General features: G+C 31.1%; 1 protein-coding gene across 14 annotated transcripts in view; it reads left to right on the top strand.

Moving 5' to 3' along the window:
- The window catches only part of LOC145256206 (tumor protein p53-inducible protein 11-like), a 793,782-nt gene that overhangs the window by 612,067 nt on the left and 155,965 nt on the right, over positions 1-25,750 (top strand). For all 14 annotated transcript variants that reach the window (XM_080114839.1, XM_080114875.1, XM_080114918.1 and 11 more), the window contains exon 4: positions 13,640-13,739. In XM_080114839.1, coding sequence (XP_079970965.1) covers positions 13,640-13,739 — 100 coding nt within the window. The remainder of the gene's footprint in view (positions 1-13,639; positions 13,740-25,750) is intronic.

The following is a 25,750-nucleotide window of genomic DNA, read 5'->3' as shown; positions in this document are numbered from 1 at the left end:
TAGGATCTTCTCTAGAGGTGTCCCTATCACATGGAAAGTCGTCTTTAATGTAGGCACATACTCCATGCCCATGGCGATTTTGGGGGTCAGATTTAGAGGTTAAGTTAGAGTATTCTTTTAATTACGAACTCATCTAGGGAAGAAGTCAGTTTCGCTTAGAAATAATAGGTCTGGCTTGGTCTCCTGTAATAGAATTTGAACCTCTGGAAGGTTGGAACGTAGACCCCTGATGTTGGAGAAGGAAACATGGTAGTGGGGGTTTGCATTGGAAGTTGGAGATCTGGGTTTGATCGCATATTTTTTCTGAGACCCTTTCATGATTGAGATTTTGGATTTGTGGAGTAGGTCGACAGTCTTGCTTAGAGCAGGGAGGAACGAAATTTTTTTTTTTTTTTTTTGTAGCACATGATAAGGTAAAACCGTAACAATTACCCACTAATATGGCATCGCATGGTCCAGAATCCATTCACCAAATGGCAATACAGCAGCCCCGGTACTTTGCACCTGCTGATAGGACAGCCTCCTTAGGGGTTAAACCAAGGTTCGGGTCCCTGACTATCAAGCAGATACGTCAGCCCAGTCGAAACGTTTACATCCAGCACCTTTATTAGTGAGATGGCCACAAGGATAGACAAAGGAACACAAAGTATTGCCAACCTAGTAAACAGCTTTTTCTTCTCCCTTTGTCAGAAAAATCACTCATTGGAAAAATGAGGACTGAGGGACAAATGAGGAGAAACAAGAGTAACTAGAGCTGCCGATTTAATGCTGAAATATAATATATAAAATTAAATCAGTCAGATTCTCAAAGTTAGACCTATATAGCAATGCATCTGCTAAATCGATATTTGATTCTGACTAGTCAATGTATTACAGGAATTTCTACTTTGCAATATAATCTAACGAGTCTTTCTGTCAATGTGTGTGTCCACAATTCCATCAATAAGAGCGTTTTTTTTTTGTTTTGTTTTTTTGTCCATCCCAAATAAGGCATATTGCCACTGAAGCATAAGCAACAAACTACATGAAATTTAGTATGAAGCATCCTTCAGATGTAAGATGTCTTCTAGGGAGGAGATTGTAAAATATTAAAACTCTAGTACTAAAACACTAACATAAGTACCTAAAATTGGGAACTCGGTAAAATTGCAATAAAGTGCTAAATTAGTTCCCAATTGTTATGAGTGTATTTACACATTTTGAGTCTTTTGAATACAAATTCAAATTGAACAGAAAAACAAACTCTGGAATTTTTTTTCTAATACATGTGATATGATTTCTTAATTAGTATGGACATGAACGAAACTCTAATTACACATGTCTCAAGTGAGGATAAACGATAAAAAGGTAGAAAACTGAGAAAGACTTTGAATGACTTGGTCAAAGTGCAATGGCACCTCAAAACCAATTAAAATGTTAGTTTCATGAAAAAGGTTCAAGCCACTATGGCTAACATGCAATCTATAAATAGGACACCTGTAACAGCGTGGCTGCATGAATGTAAATGCATGAAATGACGTCACCAATAAATAAAAAAGAGAAAGAGAATGGTCACGTGATAGACATGGAGTACAGAACGAAATTATATTCAAGGTCATGTGAGAGGCGTGGAGAACGTTCTAGATGACGTAGGTGACCTCACGGCCGTAACAATGGGAAATAAATGTTGTTACAAAGAAAAAAATAGTTATTTCCTATTCTTTGTCTTGGTCTCCTTTGCTACTAAAACCATACACAACACGTGTTGGTTCTCGGACAACATTACACACCTATAAATAACACACCAAACAATTTATTTTTAAAATCTATAAGATAATATATTATAGTACTGCTTACTAAATAATTACTCTGAAGAAAGTATAAAATTTATCTATATTCATCAATTTTTCCCCGAGAGTTGTTGGAACCTTCTAAAAAATTGTGAAATTTACCTATTCTATTTGCTCAATGATGTATGAGTTTATTCAATAGTAAGCAACTAATTTTTTGCCAAAAGTGCATTATAACTCTGTGTGAACTGCTTTGGTTCTTACCATAAGGTGTAAATTTTATATTGAATTTATAGCTTCTTGATTTCTAAAAGATATCACCTGTACCTATCGGAAAATCAATATTTTGCCTTCTAAATAAAATAAATTTTTCCTTTCAATTTGTGTATTCTAATCCATTTTTAGTTATTATGCAAAGATTCTCTCTCTCTCTCTCTCTCTCTCTCTCTCTCTCTCTCTCTCTCTCTCTCTCTCTCTCTCTCTCTCTCTCTCTAGTAAAATATTTACATAACTCTGGACTTAATAGGTCAATATGAATGTATGTTTTGAAACATTATAAATCTATGACGTTGTGGCAAAGCTGTAATTTTGTTAAGATAAATTTTAAAATTAGAAGAAAGTGTAAGTAGCTCAGGTGGTAAAATGTTAGACTGAAGGTCTCAAAGTTTCAGTTGAAATTTATTTACAAAAAAGTAGTTAAGATCACTGATATTCAAACATTAAATGTTTTCTCCAATATATTTATACTTTAAAATTGTGAATGAAGGACAGACAAACAAACAATATATATATATATATATATATATATATATATATATATATATATATATATATATATATATAGAGAGAGAGAGAGAGAGAGAGAGAGAGAGAGAGAGAGAGAGAGAAATTAAAGGATCAAAGTGTTCATATTTATAGGTTTATACTTTTTCGACAATTTGTATTCACTAAGATGATTTTAAATACAACTTAATATGAAAATTCTCGTCTTTTTTTTTTTAAGAGACTAATTTTGTTTATTTTTTACAAAATGTCTGCTCCATATCCTGTGGGCTTCTTCTGGTGGTGTCACATTCATTCAACCGGCCGTATATGGCCGTGTCAAATATCTATTAGAATCCAAATAGAAACCCTGCGAGAATCATTTATAAATAATTATTTAAAAGCCGCAGCTTGAGAAACATTTTATGTAAATTGAATGTTTTCATAACTTGAGTAAATAATGAAAACCAAATTCAGCGTGAGGAAAAATTAAATTGAATATCTCACAAAACAAAATATTTTGCTGTTTTTCACTTATTGATTCATGGATTATTATTTATGTGTTTTTATTTACTCACTAGGAGTAGTCACACAGGTCATCATCAAAGATTTCTCTTTGGTGTTATCTGAAGTCTGAGTGACAACAAGTCTCCCCAGATTTCCAGTACTCTCCACCTCTTTTGATAACCTTTGCAGTTATTGTGACAGTCGCTTACCATTGATTTCTCATTGGCAAATACCATTGGTTTTTACTGGAATTTGGGTGGAAATAAGCCTCTCCAAGGTCCCAGCCCTCTTTGCACTCATCTAATGGAGGTCTGGTTAGTGTTTTCTCTCTTCAGTCTTTCCATCCTCCTTGATCCTCCTCACTTATTTGGTGTTGTGCCAGTTTATGATGATATACACATACACAAAAAGAGGGGGGTTGGATGGCAGTGGAACAGGAGGTCAACTTACAATCATAAAGTTTCAGTTTTCATGATTCCATGTGATGTTCCTTTGTGTTTTACATCTGTAGCATTTTCTGTATATTCAGTTTGTAGCTAATGTGTATTACTCTCCACATTCAAGAGTTTTCCTTAATATTTCAACCGTTTTCATTATTGTTATATGTTGTATTTTTCAATCAACCATCCCTCTGAATCCAACCTCTCCCATTATTTTTTCCAAGTTTTTCGGTATCGTTCCAAGTGCTCCTACTATTCGTGGTGTTATCTTGACTTTCTTCATCTTCCAGATCCCTTTTAACTCCCTGTCAAGTTTTGTGTATTTGTTCCGCTTCTCTGTCTCCTTGATCCTCACTCTGTGGTCTGTTGGATTGGCAAAATCTACAATCTGGCAGGATTTTTCCTTCTTGTTAACTATTATCAGATCCGGTCTTCTTGCTTGGATGGGTTTTGTATATTCATGTCCCAGAGGATTTTGTGGGGTCGAGTTAGTAAACTCTTTAGATTTTAACCAAAATAAATGTACGATCATATTTTCTCCATCTTTATAATTTTCTATCCCTTCTTCATTTTTTCAACTGAAAAACTGATGCGTTTCTCTGAGCGATCTATTCTGAAAATATATTATTTTTGTTTGTTTTTTGTTTGTTTTTTTCTTTGTTTTTATTTGTCTCGTTTGATTAACTACGGAATTTTCAAAAAATGAAAAACATGTCCAACAAGAATGTAACTTTTCCAACTAATTACTTTTATTGCGTTATTATAAATAATAAACTCCCAACAAATAAAGTGAGTGCCATAACTCTAAATTGAAATCGAAATTTTGAGACTCTCACTTTGAGATTCTACCAACTGACCAATTAGGACTTTAAAAAATAGGGTTAAAAACATTACCTTATGAAAATAATTATAGCTTTGGCATAACGTCATTGATTTATGATTGACGTCATGTTTCAAAACATGAAGCATAAACGATAAAATAATTAATTAATTAATGGGTAAGCATTATTAATAGCCTTGGAAATTATTTTAATGCTTCAAAACAATTTATTTTTCTTCAGCTATGTAATGCATGTTCTTTTATAATTATATAATCGTTCTAGCTTATCCAAAATATGCAACCGTGCTAGCTTTATTATATTTTAATAATGTCACTTTCAGTCTAATTTCTGTTCAAATCTTTGCACTTCTTTGTGTCTTTAGAAATGAAATATATTTGCAATTAATGCAAAATTGTTAACAGGCCGGAATCATCTGCGGAGTATCTTTTTTTAAAATCCTGTCAAAAACAACAAAATAGTAGATATTAATCCGTTTAGCTTTATTATGAAAGCAATTTTTTTTTTATGTTTTACAATGTTACTGTTTGAAATATAATTCTATCTTTTAAAGGAAACAGTGAATCGACTGTGTGTTTATTTTTTTATAAGTTTATGTATGCCATCAACACTAAAAACAGGTCGTTTTATTGGAAAGGGATGTTTTATGCTTCTTTTTATTTTGCACTTTATCTGAATTAGTATGGCTCAGCAACAAGAAAGTTTGGTTCATCTGTTCTGTGACACGTCAACACTTTGAAACGTAAACGAACACAAGTGGCTTTTTTACCCATTAAGGCATTTAAAGGTTTATACCTAGGTTTATATGAAATGTATTAGTGTGTAAATGAGGAAAACAGATCAGGTCTGAAAGAGCCGATTTCATAATTTACTATGGTATCCATTATGCCAATTGCACACTATTCTAAGAAAGCACAAAAGAAGTGAGGAGTAGAAAGTAGTGTTGCAGAGTTGGTAGGTATAAATTCTGACTTGAACTCCTAGAATTCCAAAAATTCCAACTCCTGCATCTAGAATTCCAAAACATTCAACCCCGATCCCTTAATAAATCTTCAGACCGTCTGTTGATTCATATAATATATATATATATATATATATATATATATATATAATAAATATAATATATATATATATATATATATAATAAATATTCAGACCGTCTGTTGATTCATTAAAAACGAAAACATCTTACTCAGACTATTATCATTCTTACAAGTCTGAGTCTGACGCTTTTGGTAACCTCAGATTTCAACTCCTCAATAGAAATGTGTGAAGAAGCTTTCATTTCTTCGTAGGAAATAATCCAAAATGATATATTAAACTAGTTGTACCTACCTGGCGTTACCCAGTAGCGTTTTAACTTGAAGGTTTTTAAAACTATTCCATTTTTTTCTGTTTTGACAACTAGAGACTTATTTCCTTTTTTAAAAAGATAGCATCTATATAAAAAATAATTTAGACTTAGTCTAAAGTACTTTTTGGAAAGAATTATATCAAATTACATTTTCTTAACAATATGCTGCAACAATCCACGAATAAAATACCCCCAAAATAAAATACTGCTTTTGAAGCAAGAAAGCTATTGGTGATAAAAATTGAAACTTACTTTAATTTATATTTTAGATTAAAGTTGTGATTGATACTAGTTATTTAAAACGTATGGAAGACAGCAGCAGTCTACTCTCCTGGATTGAATAATTGGTTCCGTTAAAAAAGACAATACCAGACTATGACAAAAGGCGCCTGAAGAAAGTCACAGACTCCAATGTCTGAAACATTATGAACAATTACGACAGTTCATTTATACTTTAGAAATGAAGCATCAAGATAAAGGGTGGCTTTCCGAAAATACCACTTATGGAATTGTTAATAAAATTCAAAAACCATTTTTGTAATGTAAACTTTAGTTTATTCTTTACTTGTCCTAACAGATTTTAATAATGAATATTCAACAATCTTTGTTTTATCACCATTTAACATTTAATATATATATATATATATATATATATATATATATATATATATATATATATATATATATATATATATATATATATATATATATATATATTAGTGATGGGACGATTCAAAAAATTTTCCCGATTCCGATACAATTACCGATTCCTTTCAAAATTTCCAATCCGATTCCAATTCTGATTCTTTTAAAATTTATACATATTTAATTAGAGATTTGTTTTGTTTTGTTTTGTTTTTGTTTTGTTTCTTTCGTAAATTTTCAAATTATTACATAAACCCCTAGGTAATGTCCGCGTATATTTTTTCTCAAATGTTTGCTCTGTAATTGATTAAAAATTATGAGACAACAAAACATTTATTTTGATTTTAAAACAAAGCTATATTGTATCAGTTCGTATTTACTGTATAACATGCTACTTACATAAATAGTTGAAAATATTCGAAGATTGGTAGGCAAAATAAGAAAACGATGTAAAAACAACATATTTAACAACGCCACCTGTCATTGTTACGAACGAATTTCTAAATAATAATGTTACTATTTTGCAAAACATTTTTAACGTGAGATTGCATGAGCTTTCTGTGCCTTCTCTCTATGAATGAACTAAAATTTTATTTTAATTATAAAAATTTGGTAAGTTATTAAATTGATTTACTTTGCTATAAAAAATAAAACAAAGCAAAAACAAAACGAAGTGCAAATGGTGATGATGATCATGATGATGATGACGACCATGACGACGATGACGACAACAACAACAACGACTTTGTAGATTAACACGCAGCTAAATCCCTATTCCAAAATGAAATATTACTTTTATAGATTACGTGTTAGAACATTTTTTTAAATTGACGGAAAGAAAAGTGATCATGGTACTTGTGCAGTTTACATCCCTCATTAAAAAACAAAATTTTCAAAAAAGAACAATTATATTCTACGTACCCGTTATGGAATGAAGTTCTCCTAAAAAAAAATTTCACTTAATTTCATCAAGTAGTTTTGTTTTTACAGAGCTTGTTTTTAATCTCGGGAACATGGAATTTCTCTAATAAATCGCTTAATTGATATCAAAGGGAAGTGATCCATTATATTTCGACCAAAATCAATCCTAATGGCGTAGTTTTAGATTGACTCTTTCGAATGTCTCGAATGAATGCTTTTAGCGATAAAAACAAAACTACTTGATGAAATTAAGTGAAATTTTTTTTTATGAGAACTTCATTCCATAACGGGTACGTAGAATATAATTTTTTTTTTTTTTTTTTTAATTTTCGTTTTTTAATGGGGGGCGTAAACTGCACAAGTACCGCGATCATTTTAGAATTTAGAGTGTGAGATCAGTTTCAAATATAAATTTAACGTAAAATGATCATCGTTTCTGGCCACCCTAATTCTTTATGGATGTTAACTAAATTGTTTCCCACTAAATTAAGTTCGATTTGCAACGTTGTAAAACCATGTGTAATCGCTTAAAAAGTAGACACACACCCCTCTTCCAATAAGCGCACATAATTTAAAATTGGTAACACACTACAATGTTTTGGAAAAGCAGCTCATTTTACGTTAAATTTATTTGTGAAATTGACCCTCTATTTTAAATTCCTAATCGTTTTTTATTTATTTATTTTTTTATAATCATGATTGTTTATAGGCCATGTTTATATTTCATTTTTAAATAGTTGTGTGTAAAATGGTACGAAAATGTAAATAATGTATTCTCGTGAAATTATCGGTGTTTTTTATTCCGTTTTCATTTTTCGCCCATCGCAATTATAACTTTTTGTTGCAAAAAGAAAAGTTTGATTCTCCATTTTATAAACGACACAGCCCTTTCCTACTTCTAACCCTAAGTCCGTGATAATATAAAAAATAAAGCGATTATTTGTGTTTTTATGATTTTGCCGATTGGGTTGTAAAAAGATTAGTTAACTGCTTTAAAACGATTAGAATGGCCGGGAAACGGGTGATCATTTTATATTAAATTTAGGAATTTAAGAAAATTGGGCAACAGAAAAGGGCATTTTCGCCAGCTAGGAATAAAAGGGAAATTATTGAATAAATATCGATTGAAAATTAATTTGAGCCCGGTTCTTGCGGAAGAGGACTCCCCAATTCCCCATCCCAATTTAAAAAATATTAATATACTAATTGTTCTGTTTTGAGCTCTTGAATGCGGGAATTTTTCGGTTGAAATTGAGAATCTGCACAGAATTTTGGTTCGAAGTCACATCAACCGAAACATTAACAAAGTTCAGTGTCTGTTCTGATGCTACAGTTCGCCTCTCTTCGTTCAATGAAGGAGAAATGACTGAGACAATTTTAATTTTTGTTCCGACCAAAAGTGCCCCTTTTGGGAGCTGGATAATCTCCATATTTAAAAACGATTTTGTGTCTAACTGTACTTTCGGGGGGGGGGCGCAAGTAAATAGAAACACTCCATATGTAAACAGTAGTACAAAGCATGTTCATAACTTATAGACATCGATTTTATTTGGTTTTAAAGAACCCTTCACATTTAAATTTTCTTTTTAATATAGTTTTTTTTTTTGTTGAGGAGGGGGCTTTTAAAAAGACTCTTGAACAACAAGCTATTTTCAATCGATATTTATTTAATAATTGCCCGAAATTTATATGGGCTACTAACTCTCTATCCTAAATTCTAAAATGATTTTTTTAGTGGGTTCACAAATATCGCTCAAAAGTAGAATTTCAATGCGGTTAAATAGTATTCCTGCATTTTTCAATCAATGGAACACATTGAGGATAATTAAATTTAAACATTCATTCTGAAAATAAGAGACACAATATTGCAACATTATTCTAAGCATGAGTGCATCAAGTATTTTGGCTTACATTAAATTATAGAAATTTGTTTAGTTTACTAAGAACTGTGATTCTTAGTAAATGCTTATGTATTAAAAGATTGAATGTTTTTAAACCTTTTAGATCCAATCATTTTTATGAATAGGCATTAGATCAACTTTATTATAACAACCAATATTATAACTATTTGATTAATAAAAATAAATTCATCTTTCTATTTAAAAAAATAATTTAGTAAAATAAACGGCTAGATTAAAAGACAGAATAGAAGCAAAAGAAAAAAAATGAAGGTAAAAAGGCTAGCGAGCAACATCAGGTAAGTACAGACGTTATATGTATAAAATTGAAATAAAAGTGTACTTTACATATAATTTTGAACTTTGAAAAGATAATATGAGAACACTTGAATTTAGGTAAAAATGGCAACGGCAAAAATGGCAGTAGTGAATAAATATGTAAAAATGGCAAATTGAAAAAATCTAGGTTAATATCTCACAATAGGTTTATTAAAATATTGTATACTATAAATGAACAGAAAACATGAGAAGTTTGTCAAATTAAAAAAAACAAACGTTGGTACATCTTTAATCCAAAAGCCAAAAAAAAAAGAAAATTCTAAAAACAATTTATTTTTTCACTTTTCTGAATCATTTGTTTTTGTTTTGTTTAGTTTTTGAGATATAGTTTTAAAAATGTTTTGGAGATATAGTTTTAAAAATGTTTTTGAGATATAGTTTTAAAAATGTTTTTGAGATATAGTTTTAAAAATGTTTTTGAGATATAGTTTTAAAAATGTTTTTGAGATATAGTTTTAAAAATGCATTAAAATGTATTTACTGTTGTTCCTATTTACTCGCCTCCCCACGAATGCAAAGTTAAATACAAGGTCGGTTTTTAATGTGAGAAATATAGAGCTCCCAAAAAAGGGCACTTTGGATCAGAACAAAAATAAAAATGTCCTTAGTCTAGAAGAAGTTCTTCAACAATTATTATATTAATACAAAAATATTGGAGGGAAGGGGGTTAGCCTCGTTTTAAAACAATATCCCCCGCAAGAACCGTTCTACAATTTTAATCAATATTTATTCAATAATTGCCCTTTTTTCCTAACTGACCAAAATGGTCCCTTTTCTGTTGCCCAATTTTCCGAAGACCTGAAATTCATTTATGATTTTTACCGAGTGAGTAAATACTTTTCAAAATATTTATTTTCAAGCATGGAGGAACGCCGTGTTCCTCTTTTAAACTATATGAGTGAGAACCTAACACCTCCCATCAGTTTAAATACTTTTTTACAAATAGTCATTTTAAAATTTTGCGGTGAGGGGTTACCCATATTTTAAACTAGAGGGTAGAGAGCTGAGCCCGGCACTTCTCCAACAGTCCTCATTTTCTGTTACTAAAATGCGGTTTTCCCCTATTTATCCATTTTTACCATTTTTGCCGTTGCCACTTTTACTCTGCTATTTATTCCCTTGCAATTTTACCGAGCACCAAGAACACATAGCTTCAAAATAACAGAGTAAAATATTAAGCAATATTTATTTTTAAATATCATTGGGGAGATGATGTAGTTCCCATTTAAAACTAGCGTAGCCCACTAAATCCCTCTTCAGGACGGTCTTAAAATCTATTTTGAAAATTAAAATTATGGATATTGTAAATATCATGACCTCTATAATAAATGTGCTATTGTGATAACTGAAATGATTCTAGATAGTGTAAGATAGAGTATTACCACAACTTCCAATTTCACACACATTTGATGGTATTGTGCCTAATTTGTGAAAATATGCTATATATTTTACCCAATAAATAATTCAAAGTGTAGTATCTGCTCTGATATTACACTTTATCCTTTATGTCCTCTGCCACTGATAGAAAAATCCTTCTAGACTGAGACAAGTTTCATTGCCGTTTCAGTCCTTTTAGGAGAGTTGGATTCCCTATATTAAAAACCGACCTTGTGTCTAACACTACCTTCGGGTAAGGGACGACAAGTAAATAGAATCACATGTAAACTAACTCACACATCAGACAAAATGAGATTCTACATTTTTAGGCGATTATGTGAACATATTAAAAAAAAAAACAAAAAAAAACTAATTTAAAATTTAGAGTGTGGGATCAGTTTAGTATATATATATTTAAAGTAAAATCGTCTTAATTTTCAGGCCATTATAAATTATTATGATTGTTCATTAAATTTTTTTACAACTTACCCTAAGTTAGACTGTTAAGTTCATAAAACCCGCATATTATCACTTAAAAACATACACAAATGCACAGAACTTACATATTATAGCAATCTTTGGTTAACTGTCCTTAAACGTTAGAATTACTTGGATATAGAGGCTCATTTTCTGTTAAATTTACCTGTAAAACAGACACAGGCTCATTTTCTGTTAAATTTACCTGTAAAACAGACACTATAAATTCTTAAATTTTATTATTTTTTTCTCCTTCTCGTCTGGTGGATGATTTTTCAGAATAAGAAAGGAAGAAAAGGAGGCGAAATAAATAAATACATAACGAATAAATGTTACCAAAAACAAGCGAAACTACATTTTCAACTACCTGGATCATTTTTTCTTTTCTTTTTTTGCACTTTAACTTATTTTAAAGTGTTTTTTAACTTAAAATAATGATATTGTAAAGCCTATTGAGTTAAGACAAAATAAAAATGGTGATATTATTAAGCGATATTCGATCCTCGATAATAGCTCAGAAATCAGAAATCAAATTATTGATAGAAACGCACCCAAGAAATGTCACTATGTTCACCCGATGTTATGTGAGAACAAGAAAAAAGGCCGACATACGACTTTTAACTCTCGATAATGACTCAAAAATTAAAAATTAAACAATATACTAGTAGAACCCACCCAATAAATGTCACCAAAGGCAAGATAAGTTAAACTTCTACCTAACAAAAGAATATATTTGACTTTTATGAAAAAAACAAACAATTCGAACTTTTGCGTCACATGAAAATAAATATTAAACAAAAATAAAGTAAAAATATGCTGGTAATTAATTTTCAAATAATGAAACACATTTTGAATATCTTTAAAATAGTTATTTAAAAATACACTTACATTTTATGTTGCCAAAGTGTCGAAGTCAAACGGTATCGAAGATGTTAATTACCCCCAAATACTTTCAGTTAGTGGTCTAGGTTTTTATTGCCTTATATAGGGAAGTGAGATTGGTAGGCTCTAGAAGGTATTGGCGCCACCGTGGGAATCCCTAAGTATAAACATAAATGATACCTGCAGAATCAAAGAAAATCACACGGAAGCATGACATTTCATGAGTTCATTTCAAATTCAATTCAAGGCCAAGCCTTTTCACACCTTTCGCCATTCCTTGTCATATTTGCCAATTCCAGTAAGGGAACAGACAAAAACCTAACTGGACAAAATCCAACATTATTGTATTCTACTTGTGATTTCATTAGCAATAATGTTTAATATTATTTTTCTTGACAAAATATTTCTTTAAATTTAAACAATTTTTTCAATACCTTGAAAATAAACAGCATTCTTCTAAAGGTTATCTAGCGAATCTTCGCAAAGTTTCAAGTTTTATTTTGTTTATTTTATGATAAATAAATTTAGATCTTCTTTAGATCTATAGAGGTTAGTTTTACTAATAGTTTAAAAGAAATAAATATTTATCAACGGTATCAGCAAAAAAAAAATTAACATAATAAAAGATTAAAAGAATTGGTTTTGGAATCGGAAATTAGGTACAAATTTTTCCGATTCCGATACCGATTACGATACCCCGAAAACTACCGATTTTTCCGATTCCGATTAATCGGTACAACACTAATATATATATATATATATATATATATATATATATATATATAATATATATATATATATAATATATATATATTTGCCTTACATTTTGTTGATGATATTCTACAGCAACTAGAAAGTGGAGTCTGAAGACCATCTGAGTTTGTGGTAGGCATGCCAAAATGTCAAGCACTAGGACTTGGGCATCTGAACTAAAAAGAGACTAAATCAGGCTTCAATATTTCTCTCATCGATAGAATTTAATTGGAAGCAAGAGAGGGCATTTTCTTGTTGCTCAGTATAATTTAGTGGAGAAACTTGGATATGGTTCAAGGGAGACCACTCTTGATAATTCTGGTCCAATGGAGTCTTGATATTTAGTGTCTTGTTGTGTATGTAATAGCTCTCAATAGCTCTGGGCCATATTTGTTCTCAATTGTACTCTGCTATACTTGTTCTCCATGGCCCTGCACTATATAGTTTTAAAAACCGGTAAATATCCATTTTATTCCTGAAATCTCTTTTTGATTAACACATTAAAATAATTAATTTATTTCACTGAAACATTGTCATCAGTTTATAATTTCATCTTATGTTTTAAAAATCTTCACTTTTAAAATTGATATTAAAGAACATTTGAGTGACTACTTGCATTTATATTGCTGTTGTAGTAACTAATAATATTTGAATATTTTCCCCTTTTTACTTTCAGGCTCTCATATTTCCCCAACATCTTTATGAGACTGCAATCCATGCTGTTGAACACCAATGCATTACACTTCCGATACGATTTTATGGCGCTGCCTTACTAAGTAAGTTGGAGGGAAAAAAAAGTTTTATTTCAAATTGTTTATTTATATATCTGTAAAAATATTTCACTGAGAGGTTGTGATAATGTGTTAGCTCAACATCAGATGCGGGAAAGTACAAATACATTTATTTTTACGAAGCAAAACCGATGTGGATTGTGTTATCTGCATTTTTTTCTAATATCCTTTGAATGACCCAGAAATATATTTTGAGATAAATCTTTTCTATATGGAAAAATGAAGAATTTTGAACATAGTTTTTGTTTGATTACATGTCTATTGTTATTGGATATTTTTTCGAGTCAACATCATGTTTTTTAAATGGATACAACATTTTAGTTGGTTGGAAATAGTATTGTTACACACACACACACACATATATATATATAAGGCAGGGTTCTGTTTTCTGGGATAGAAGCAATGATTAAATTTTAAAATGAAATACATTTGAAAGCCAAATTACAATGCAATGTTATAAAAATAAACAAATATTTACTTGTTTAAAATTCATATTTTGGCGCTATATGCCATCTTCAGAATTTCATATACTTTTTCTTTCTTTCCCTTGTCATGATGTTAAATTGAAGGGATAAAAACAGTAAAGTTTGTGCGTGTTGTTGTTTGCAGTGTTATTTTGAAATGCCGGAAGAATATGTTTGGCAAACGTGATATAAAAGTTAGGGTTGTGTTTTCCATAATAGAAGGTTGATTGAATTTTAAAGTAAAATACATATGAGACGTTTGAAAGTCAAATTACAACGCAATATTATGAAAATAAACAAATATTTATTTTACTGTTTTTACTGTTTTTTCTCTACAATTTAATTTTATGATGAGAAAAAAAGTGTATAAAATTCTGAAGATAGTGTATAGCACCAAAATATTAATTTTAAACAAATTAATAATAAAAAATATTTCAGAGTTAGTCTTTAAATTTATGTTATATAACCGTGCATATTCTTTACTGTTTAAATTTATAATACACTTGGTGGTTGTGAGTGGTTGAAACTAGTCAGAGTTTAAAGTTGGCAATTTAAAAGTTATGGTTAAGAGTGCTTTAATATAGCAGAGAAAACTATTGATTTCAATTAGAAGAAAAGGTTAAAATTAAAGTTTAAGTTTAGGCTGATTATTAATTCCGTTTTATTTCTTTGGTTTAAATCGTATTAAAGCTGATAGCATTTCTATAGTATAAAAGTTGAGGAAATGACATCAACACAACACAGACAGATAATCTTAATTTTGTCAAATATTTCTATTAAGAGTAAACACCATTAAAAAGTTTGGGAGAGACACTTTATCACTAAATTTAAAGATACGGATATACTTTCAAATAAAAAACAAGAAACATCAATAAATTGTAGACATTACAAATCACACCACCTTAATCACTTACATAATCCTCCCGCTTACGTCCCTAACAAACACATCTCTAAGACTACATATACTAAGATCCTACAAAAATACACTTGTTCACTTAAATCTCCACAAAATTAAATATTGGCTAATTTCATTACTACACCATCTTTGTTAGCACCGCTCTGGAAAATCGTTCTATATTACTATACCCATTATTTCCAAGCAATTTCTCTACATACCCCAAATAGTTATCTATTTCTCTCAATTTATCCATTGAAATTTTTTGCACTTGACATATACATATATGTTTTATCCCATATAAATTCTCCCTTATCATATTAGGACATCAAGTTTAGGAATGGCCGTTTCTCAAGTAGAATGTCTAATTTAATGTTCTGCATCTAGTCTGGCTTTATTTGCATATCCACCTAACTATTGTCCTTTCATTTCTTTAAAGTTGAGCAAATGAGCCCTGGGACACTGCCATACAACATCATGCTTCTTACTCATCTATCATAGACCTTACCCCTGGTAATAATGAGATGTTTAATGCTAAAGCTAATTCTACATTCATGGACTTTTTAAGTATATACTATATTGATTTATTTTGAAAGAAATATTCAGCATTGAACTGTGCTTCATTCCTAAATTGGTAATATTTTATGCTTTTTGCTGAATATTTGAATGACTTTTTAATAATAGTTCTAATGAAAAATATCTTATTTCATTTTGAGTGAATTATAATGACCGATTATTCCTTTTATATTTGAAATAAAATGTTTAGAAACATTAGTAAACAAGAAGTATATAAATTGTTTATTTTGGAATATGATTTAAAGATAATTTAAGTCATATTCCAAAATAAACAGTTTTCTGTGGAAATATACTTTATTTCTTTATAATATATACGAATCCTTGTTTAAGAGGCTCAATGTAAATACAGAGCAATATAGTGAATGAATGACAAAGTTTATGATGTTGACCAAGAATTGTAAATGTCAACTGAATTAAAGGAATAAATTGTAAGATGGTCAACATCATGAACTTTGGAATATAGACTTTTGTCATTCATTCACTATATATATATATATATATATATATATATATATATATATATATATATATATATTGACAGCAAGTCATTATTCAAGCACGTCTGATTGAACACAACAGAGTTATTCTTTTTTCCAAATTTTCTGGATATCTTTTCTATTTGCTGAGGGGTCTTTTTTATTTCGGCTGGCATGTTGTATAAAATGGTGCCCTAAAGTTGTTGTTTAGCCATGTTCTTCTCCAGCCCTCTCCCAACGATTAACCTATCATTTAGCTGACAATAGCGGCATAAAACAACACCTAACATCCCATGATAAAAACTTACATTTGTCCGACATTAGAAATATCTTAACTAACAATACTAAAATCCGATACCTTAACAAATGCACACAACGACTAAAATTACTAGAAGCCATACTTATCAAAAACTACAACCCCTTTTTAACCAGATCTCTTTTAATACCGGGACAAATATACTAACAGTATTTAATAACTAACAAGAAACTAAATAAATAAACTATAAAATCGAAATTAAAAATAAAAATAATTCGCTCCTAACCATCCTTCACCTTTAAAACCAATAAAAAAAACTATAAATACATCAAACCTCAAAAGAAAAGAAAAAGAAAATGACAACAACAATCGCTCCTGATGATAATCGGACACACTGATAGAAAGCGCTTGAGAAGAACATGGCTGAACAACAATTTTTGGGCGCCATTTTATACAACATGCCATCTGATATAAAAAAAGACCACCCGGTGAATGGAAAAGATATCCATAAAAATCGGAAAAAAGAATAACTCTGTCGTGTTCGATCAGATGTGCTTGAATATATATATATATATATATATATATATATATATAATTTTTTTAAATTTTTTATTGAGCCCATAATAAATTTACATTACTGTTTCCATTGGATTTTCACCCCAGGAGATGAGGTAGAGTACCAATTTCATCGGAATTTATAGGTGGACAAATTGGTACTCTACCTCATCTCCTGGGGTGAAAATCCAATGGAAACAGTAATGTAAATTTATTATGGGCTCAATAAAAAATTAAAAAATTATATACCGCTCTATTAACATATTGAGCCCTTTTATCGGGTTTTTTTACCTTATTTCCCTTGAAAAGATATATATATATATATATATAGAACAAGTAGTTAATAAAACATGTTTAAAATCACTTTGAAAAAGAGTTAAAAACATATTTAATTTTAAAAAGGAAACACTAAATAAATGAATAATCCTTAATCCGCGGAGTTTCAAAGAAATACTTTCCTTCTCATCAGAGGGTAGGATTTAGCAAAATGCAGGATCGGATTTTGCTTGCAAAAACATTAAATGAAGCTACAAGTAAGTAATAAATCTTACTTAATAACAAAAAGTGAAGCAGAAGGAATAGGGTGAATAAAAAAGTGATTTCACGTGAATGGATAGTCTGGTGAAGGGTAAAATTTCCAATGACGGTAAAATCCAAAGATGCAGAACTCATTCGCACAAGTAAAATCCAAGGGAACCGCATAATTGGAAGATGATCCAAAGTAATCCAGAAGGCAGAAATCCATGGAATAATTTACAAATAGGTGCAAGGAAAAGGGAAAGAATTCCAATACATTATCAAAAGAAAGATAAAATGTGCGTAAAAAAGAAATGGATCAAATATACAGCTCGGCTCAAGCAAAATCCGATCCCGCATTTTGCTAAATCCTACCGTTCGGTGAGAAGGAAAGTAATTCAGGAGAGGTATTTTTGGAGGATTGCACAACCTTTGCCTCACAATTACACATGCAGTTACTCTTATAGAGGGTATCCATTGTCTCTTGAGACTGAACGAAGCCATTGCACACACATATATATATATATATATATATATATATATATATATATATATATATTCTAAACATTATTATTTTCATGCACCTTGAATCTTTATCCATTCTGTCAATTTGGATGACAACTGCCAATCTCCAGAAGCTAACCAATCTTAAGCAGCAATCATCCTAAGACTACACATAGAACCAATCTCGTTTCACTGAACTGATCCATAGGTGCAAACAGTACAGAGTCACTTGTCTGAGAGCAGCTGACACACCTCACAGTAGTGTCTGGCTCAGCACCATTCCCTCAAGGCCCTGTCAGTGGGGCATTAGAATACGCCGACTGCCCCCCCTGCAGAGGGTAAAAGTCCCTCAATGGGGGTCCTGGATATGACCTTAAACTATATCCAGTGGTGAGGGCCCCAGCTTGTGGGCTTTGGGGAGTGTGGAGCCACCCTTTAATTACCATTGCTCCCAGGTCCACTCTGACCCGGAGTGGTAGTACCTGTTAGGGTCCCAACTATGGGTTAAATAGAAACCGACGTGAAAACAAATATATTCTATTAAAAAAAAAATTTCTTCAAAATCTTTGGATTTGGCATTAAATAACCCAAAAAGGGTTGATATGCCGTAAAACAAAAACAACCAACAACCAACCATTCCCTCAACATCATTGCGAAATTATTTAGATTACATTATCAAGTTTGTTATCTGATAATGACAAGGAACCTATTTATGGCTTTCAGACTGATGCCACTGCAGTTAAACTTTTGATGAGTTTCCCCTGCATCCCTGTGCTACAGATTCAGAAATAGTCATCTGGACCATCACTCTGCACTCAATGACATGGTCAAACGAGTTCTTAATTCTGTCTGGTTTGCATTAATTCTCAAACTAGTCAGCCTAGACAGCAGTGACGGTCATCGATCCCGCAGCATTAAACTCTTTGCTTTTTAAGCAGAAAAGTGTGCTATTCACACCGACCATTTTACATTATCAAAAATTGCACAATTTGCTGTCAATTTTGTTATTGCAGCTCAGTTAACTTAGACAAAAAACAAATACTGATCACAGACTGATTGTTTCATTTTCCTACCTATCACAGTCAGAATATCTCGATCCTAATTCATTCATATGAAACTTGTAGTAATGATCCCTGAAAGATTGTATAAATGTTTCAGCACATCTTCCTAACTATCATTCAAGGCAATATCCCTGATGAGGGTGACGGTGACTAAGAGGTTAATGATATGGACTGAAAACTTAAGTGTGCCAAGTTCAAATCCAGGTCATTGCACAAGAACATTTTTATCAAACCTATAACTGTCCTTGTATCTAACTTCCTGGAGAGGAGGTAAATAAAATGCCGTATCCATTCTGACGTCATCCCATAGCATCTGAGTCTTGATGAAGAAAACAAAAACACTTCACCTGTGTGTAAAGGCAGATAGATAGGGACTTGTTGAAATGCACTATTTTTATTATTTAAACTGTGAGAGAATTTTATATATGAGTGTATTATTATATAATTATTTCAAAACAACTTTTTCATCCATTAATATATCTGTGTTCTTTCAATAATTTCGAAGAGCTGAAGTATTTTGTAATAGGACACCATTCAGTCTCGAGAGACAATAGATACCCCCTGTAAGCATGTCTGTATCGTGTCAATGCTATGTTCATTATGACGTCATCCAATAATGTATGTCTTGATAAAAAAAAAACAAGTAACATTGCATCCCTCCCCTCCAGGAGATTGAAATTGTTATCTATATATCTATAAAAGTGAAAATGTGAGTGCGTGTGTACGTGCGTGCATGCATTTCCTTACCAAATAACTCTGTCAATTTTCAGTCTAGAGACTCGAAATTTGACATAAGGAGTATTGAGATTTGGGAAAATCTTCTTAATCAGTTTTAAACCAGTAATTTGACTGTCAAGGAGTTAAAGTTCAACGAGTTGACTTTTGTAAACTATACTAAACTCCTCCGCCAATTTTGGGTCTAAACACTTGAAATTTTAAATGTAGGTTACTTGGACATGGATCGAACTTTTTAATTTGATTTGAGCCAAAAAAAAATTAATGTTAAGGGGGTGAAAATTGGGGTCAAAGTTTAAAAAAAAAAAATGTTGGCCTCTGCGGTGTCTACTAAATTACACAGCCAATTTTTGATCTAAACATTTGAAATTTTACATAAAGAGTTTTCAGAGATAGGGCAAGTTATGAACAGTACATGAGGCCCAAGCAAAGCCGAGCTGAACTGCTAGTAATAAAGAAAATTGAATAAAAAATAAAAATAAGAAATATGTCCAAAGCTATTCTTTTTGAAAGCCCACAGCAGACTTATACCTGTCCTTGTATCTAACTTCCTCTCCAGGAAGTTAGATACAAGGACAGGTATAGGTTTGATAAAAATCAAAGAAAGGTTGGTTGTTTTTGTTTTACGGCATATCAACCCTTTTCAGATTATTTAATGCCGAATCCAAAGATTTTGAAGAAAAAATTTTTAATAAAATATATTTGTTTTCAAGTCGGTTTCTATTTAACCCATAGTTGGGACCCTAACAGGTACTACCACTCTGAGTCAGAGTGGACCTGAGAGCAATGGCAATTAAGGGGTGGCTCCACACTCTCCAAAGCCCGCAAGCTGGGGCCTCACCACTGGATATAGTTTAAGGTCATATCGAGGACCTCAAAGGAAGGAAAGGATCCAGTAGTAAGTAAAGCAGACACTGGGGGCACTTTATCTGGAAACTCAAATCAATTGATGACAATTTCCTTATTCTTTTCTCTCTCTCTCTCTCTCTCTCATCTCTAGTATTTATTTTCTTTCTTTTCAGTTTGATCCATGGATTTTTTCAAATTTATTGACAACACGCATCTAGTTTTTCAGTTACATCTATCGGGATCAATAGACTATGGCCACAAAAAAATCGTTCATAAATCATTTTTTTTTAATAATTTCTGTGGATCTTTCATAATATGATATGGCCATCTTAGTTACTATGGCAACGGTGCTTCTGCGATTGTGCACTTTCTAGACGGTTTTTTTTTATTGGTTGATCTCGCTAACAATCTAACAGAAATAAATTGTTGTTCTCTTTTACTGTCTGCTCTTAAAGGATATACTGTATCACTTAATTCCAAGGTAATCCATTTTCATGGTGTCGCTTTTATGTCTCTTCTACTCAATCAGAATCTATAAAAACACACTGGCTGTAATAAAAACAAGACAGTACAATATAACTTACGAAGCTGAATTCAGCTTGCATTAACATAAATAAGTAGTTATATAACAAAGTAGAATTTGATTCAATCTGAGGGAGCGGTTATTGTTTATTTTCAAAATCTAGTGTAGTATGTATGAATTAGTATAAGGATAAAAATAAAATAATAATCGTTAAATAATAAAGTAAATTTATTGTCCTTGTTTAATACACCCTCTGGTTATTTTTTAAATGACCCTAAAGGACTGCCTCAAATTTGATACATTTTGAACACAAAAAAATTAATCTTTAATTAATATCTTTGATTAGAACATTCCCAGTCTCATTATTTTTTAAATACATTTTTGAGAAAAAAACATTTAACTTTTTATCATTAATTAATACATTATTATTCTTGATAATTTTCATTATTATTCTTGATAATTTTCATTATTCTTGATAATTTTGTTACCATGTGGCTGCTTCTCGGCTGACCACAGCATGGTCATCTTCAAATCCATGTGAATAAGTTTCTGCTGAGCCATCCTCTTAGATATCCAGCTCTACCCCAGTTCCACTATTACTGATCATGTTATTTACCATCTACCTAACACTTAACCCTTATCCTAGAGTGGCCCTCGGGCCGTGATAAGTAGTGACCCTCCTTCTAAGTAAAAAAAAAAAAAAAACTCACCTTGTATTTGAAAACATGAAAGATTATCGTTTTCTATAGAGTATACAGGTTTTACTCAAGGAAGTTAATTAGAATTTGAAAGAAAGGATTTTAGAAGCAAACATTGAATACATTCTGCTATTTCCATAAACAGTATATAATAAAATTATTAACTTTAAATTTATTAAGTGAAAGAAAGCAAGTACATGGCAGTTATGTCATAGTTTTTAGTGATTTGGAGAAATTTGGTTGAATTTCAGGTGTTTTAGATAAAGTTGAAATGAATTTACTAACTTTATATCGATCAACTTTGTCATAACATTCTCACATTTTATTTTTCTATGGTGCATCTCTTTTTCAAATAAATAGTTCTTAATAGATTTCTCTGGCAGAAGTTATTGAAATTCTAACTATGAAAAATAACTAGGGGCAGATAATGAAAGTATAAGTAATTTGTCTTTTTATCTATGTGTGATCCGGTAAAATCAATTACCACCTAAGAAATTTTTAAATATTCATTTGATTTTTTTTTTTTTTTTTTACATCATTTAACAGTTTTGTGTTTCTACCGAGAACTGTTTTTAATTTCTCTTTTATTCTGGATCGGAGGGAATGAAATCTTTCTTGGTTATGTCCTATTTTAGTCAATTGTAAATTACTTATAAATGTATCCGTCATTCTTGTGTTTGTGTGTGTGATGCTCACCTATTTTGTTTTTAAACGAATAAAGGATAAAATAAAGGGCGGAAATGGGGAAGGACAATAAGCGAAATAAAATTGAAAGTAAATAAACTCCCGGGCAACACTGGATAGGTACAACTTGTATTAAATAATTTTACTTGCAAAGAAATTTATCATTATCCCACAACTAGGAGGAGGGAGGGTCAACTTGTTTATATTTTTTCCACTAAGTTTTCTAATGTTAAGTAATATCACTTTTTATCCATCACAAATCGAAATATAAAACGTGTATCTACCTCCCAGAAAAGCAAAGTTTGACACAAGGTCACTCTATACAGCTTGCCAAAAAAAAAAAGGGATGGGTGAAGGTGTCTCAGGTCAATTACAAGAAATGTATCCTTCCTGTAAAAAGAAGAGGTAATGCCTGACATGATTACCTCCTGACATGATGAATTAAAATATATTATTTAAAGGAAATAGAGCAATTTTATGGGGGTAAGCTGATATACCTTTTACCAAGAAGCTATAAATATTGTTACATATATCGGGGAGTGATTCGTTGCAGTTATAGCCCCCAAAATCATAACATGTACTTCTGTAACATGTTTTTTTAATACACTTTTTGTTAATTATATACCACTGTGTTTGTCTTGATTATTATCGAGCTGCAAGGCTGCAACATAAATGGAGTAAAGAAAAGTGGTATATTAGCTTACTTGAGGCTTATTATATAGTGTTAAATAATGTATTAAATTTTACAGAATAAAAAAGAAATTATTTATCCGCTTTCTATTGCAGCAAGGTTAGACATGAAGTTAAATCATCATATTCGGTCTAACGCCTGTTTTACATGCTGATATGTGTTGGGAGGTTTTACGAAATCTGAGGTGCCCACCAGTTTTCCCCGGAGGAAGCAGTTTAAAAGGTCATCAAAAACATCACCAATAAGATAGAGAATGGAAAGTAGAATTTGAGTTTCCTTTCAGCAACCTCATAATTCTCGCTTCCCTTATCTTGTTCTTTGGTCCTCACATTTCATGAGTGATGTTTCTGGCAAAAGGGGAAGAATTGTTGTTTTCTGTATCACAATCTATCCATCTAATATTTATCGTTGGCTAGTTTTTGACTTTGTATAAAAAAAAACGTTTATCTCTTTGCATCAAGTAGTTTCGTGCCTTTTCTGGAGCGATTACCATTTTAAAAAAAAAAGTAGGGCTGCTCAGGCAATCGGTAGTAAACCAACCCCCCTTCTCGATGAAGAGGGTAATGCTTAGGCTGATGATTCTTTGCATTAAGCAAAACCATGTTTCACTTTTTAATCATGAGTCCAAAGCATTTCCAAACTTGTATAAAAGGCTTAAAAAAGGTTTCTTTTTATAATATTTTGTGAAGATAAGTATATAATGGAATGAGTGAATGAAAATATGAATCTGATGCAAGAGAAGGGAATGAAAGGATCAAAGCTGGTTTAATAATAATAATAACCTTGCTTGCATATTAGCCAGAAAGATGCTGACGACATGCTTCTTTCATTCATCTGTATTGCGGACGCATCTGAGCTGTGAACAAGTTTCCTTGTAATACATGCAAACACGGCAGTTGCGAGTTGATCAATAGCAACGTTTAAAATACAATAGATTGCCTGTTCGCAAGAGATTTCCTATTCAGTGAATTTAAAAGCAGAGACAATTTGCCTTAATGTGAATTTGCGTGTTGCCTGAGAATCCGTGGGAAATAATTTAAAGACAGAGAACATAAGAGAACGCATAAGAATGAATAACTGTCAACGAACAAATTGCCTCAAAATAGAAAAGTTTCGAATGGAGAGGTGGAATAGGGAAAGGGCATAAATCTAATATTCTCCTCTCTCTCATCGTCATATATCTCTCCATATGCATACCATTATAAATTTAATCCTCTCTCTTGTAGTAGTAATACTACAAATAATCTCATCTGAAAAAAGCAAAAGAGTAGGCTCTCTTTGCTGCCAGCGCAGGAAAACCAGAAGAAGACACAAGAGGCGTAGCATGTTTTATGGAGAAGGATGAGATGTCACATGAAGTGGCGAGAGTTGCTGAACATAAATGACTAAACTCTAAGTGAAAGAAGTCAGTATTATGCTCACACTTGATGGGTAAATCTCCAGCAGCAAAAACCGGGCATGCATATGGAACAAAACAGTGATTAAGAAAAAAGTACCCATTGAACAGTTCTGGTGCGATGAGCCATAATTTTCCAAACTCTACACAAACTCTACTCTGTTGTTTCTGTGTTAAGATGATTTAAAATTGCATTTGGATGATTTAGATGATTTTAGATTGAATTTGGATGATTTAGATGATTTAAAATTGCATTTGGATGATTTAGATGATTTTAAATTGCATTTGGATGATTTATATGATTTTAAATTGCATTTGGATGATTTATATGATTTTAAATTGCATTTGGATGATTGAGATGATTTTAAATTGCATTTGGATGATTTATATGATTTTAAATTGCATTTGGATGAGTTATATGATTTTAGATTGCATTTTGATGATTTAGATTATTTAAAATTGCATTTGGATGATTTATATGATTTTAAATTGCATTTGGATGATTTAGATGATTTTAGATTGCATTTGGATGATTTAGATGATTTAAAATTGCATTTGAATGATTTATATGATTTTAAATTGCATTTAGATGATTTATATGATTTTAAATTGCATTTGGATGATTTATATGATTTTAGATTGCATTTGGATGATTTAGATGATTTTAAATTGCATTTAGATGATTTATATGATTTTAAATTGCAATTGGATGATTTAGATGATTTTAGATTGCATTTGGATGATTTAGATGATTAAAAATTGCATTTGGATAATTTATATAATTTAAAATTGCATTTGGATTATTTATATGATTTTAAATTGCATTTGGATGATTTATATGATTTAAAATTGCATTTGGATGATTTAGATGGTTTTAAATTGCATTTGGGTGATTTATATGATTTTAAATTGCATTTGGATGATTTAGATGATTAAAAATTGCATTTGGATGATTTATATGATTAAAAATTGCATTTGGATGATTTATATGATTTTAAATTGCATTTGGATGATTTAGATGATTTTAAATTGCATTTGGATGATTTAGATGATTTAAAATTGCATTTGGATGATTTATATGATTTTAAATTGCATTTGGATGATTTATATGATCTTA

This window comes from Euprymna scolopes, chromosome 3 (genome assembly GCF_053919585.1).
Source record: "Euprymna scolopes isolate OS-2025 chromosome 3, ASM5391958v1, whole genome shotgun sequence".
In the NCBI taxonomy this organism is placed as follows: domain Eukaryota; kingdom Metazoa; phylum Mollusca; class Cephalopoda; order Sepiida; family Sepiolidae; genus Euprymna; species Euprymna scolopes.
Note: the sequence above shows the minus strand (reverse complement) of the source record. Positions and strands in the feature narration are given on the sequence as shown.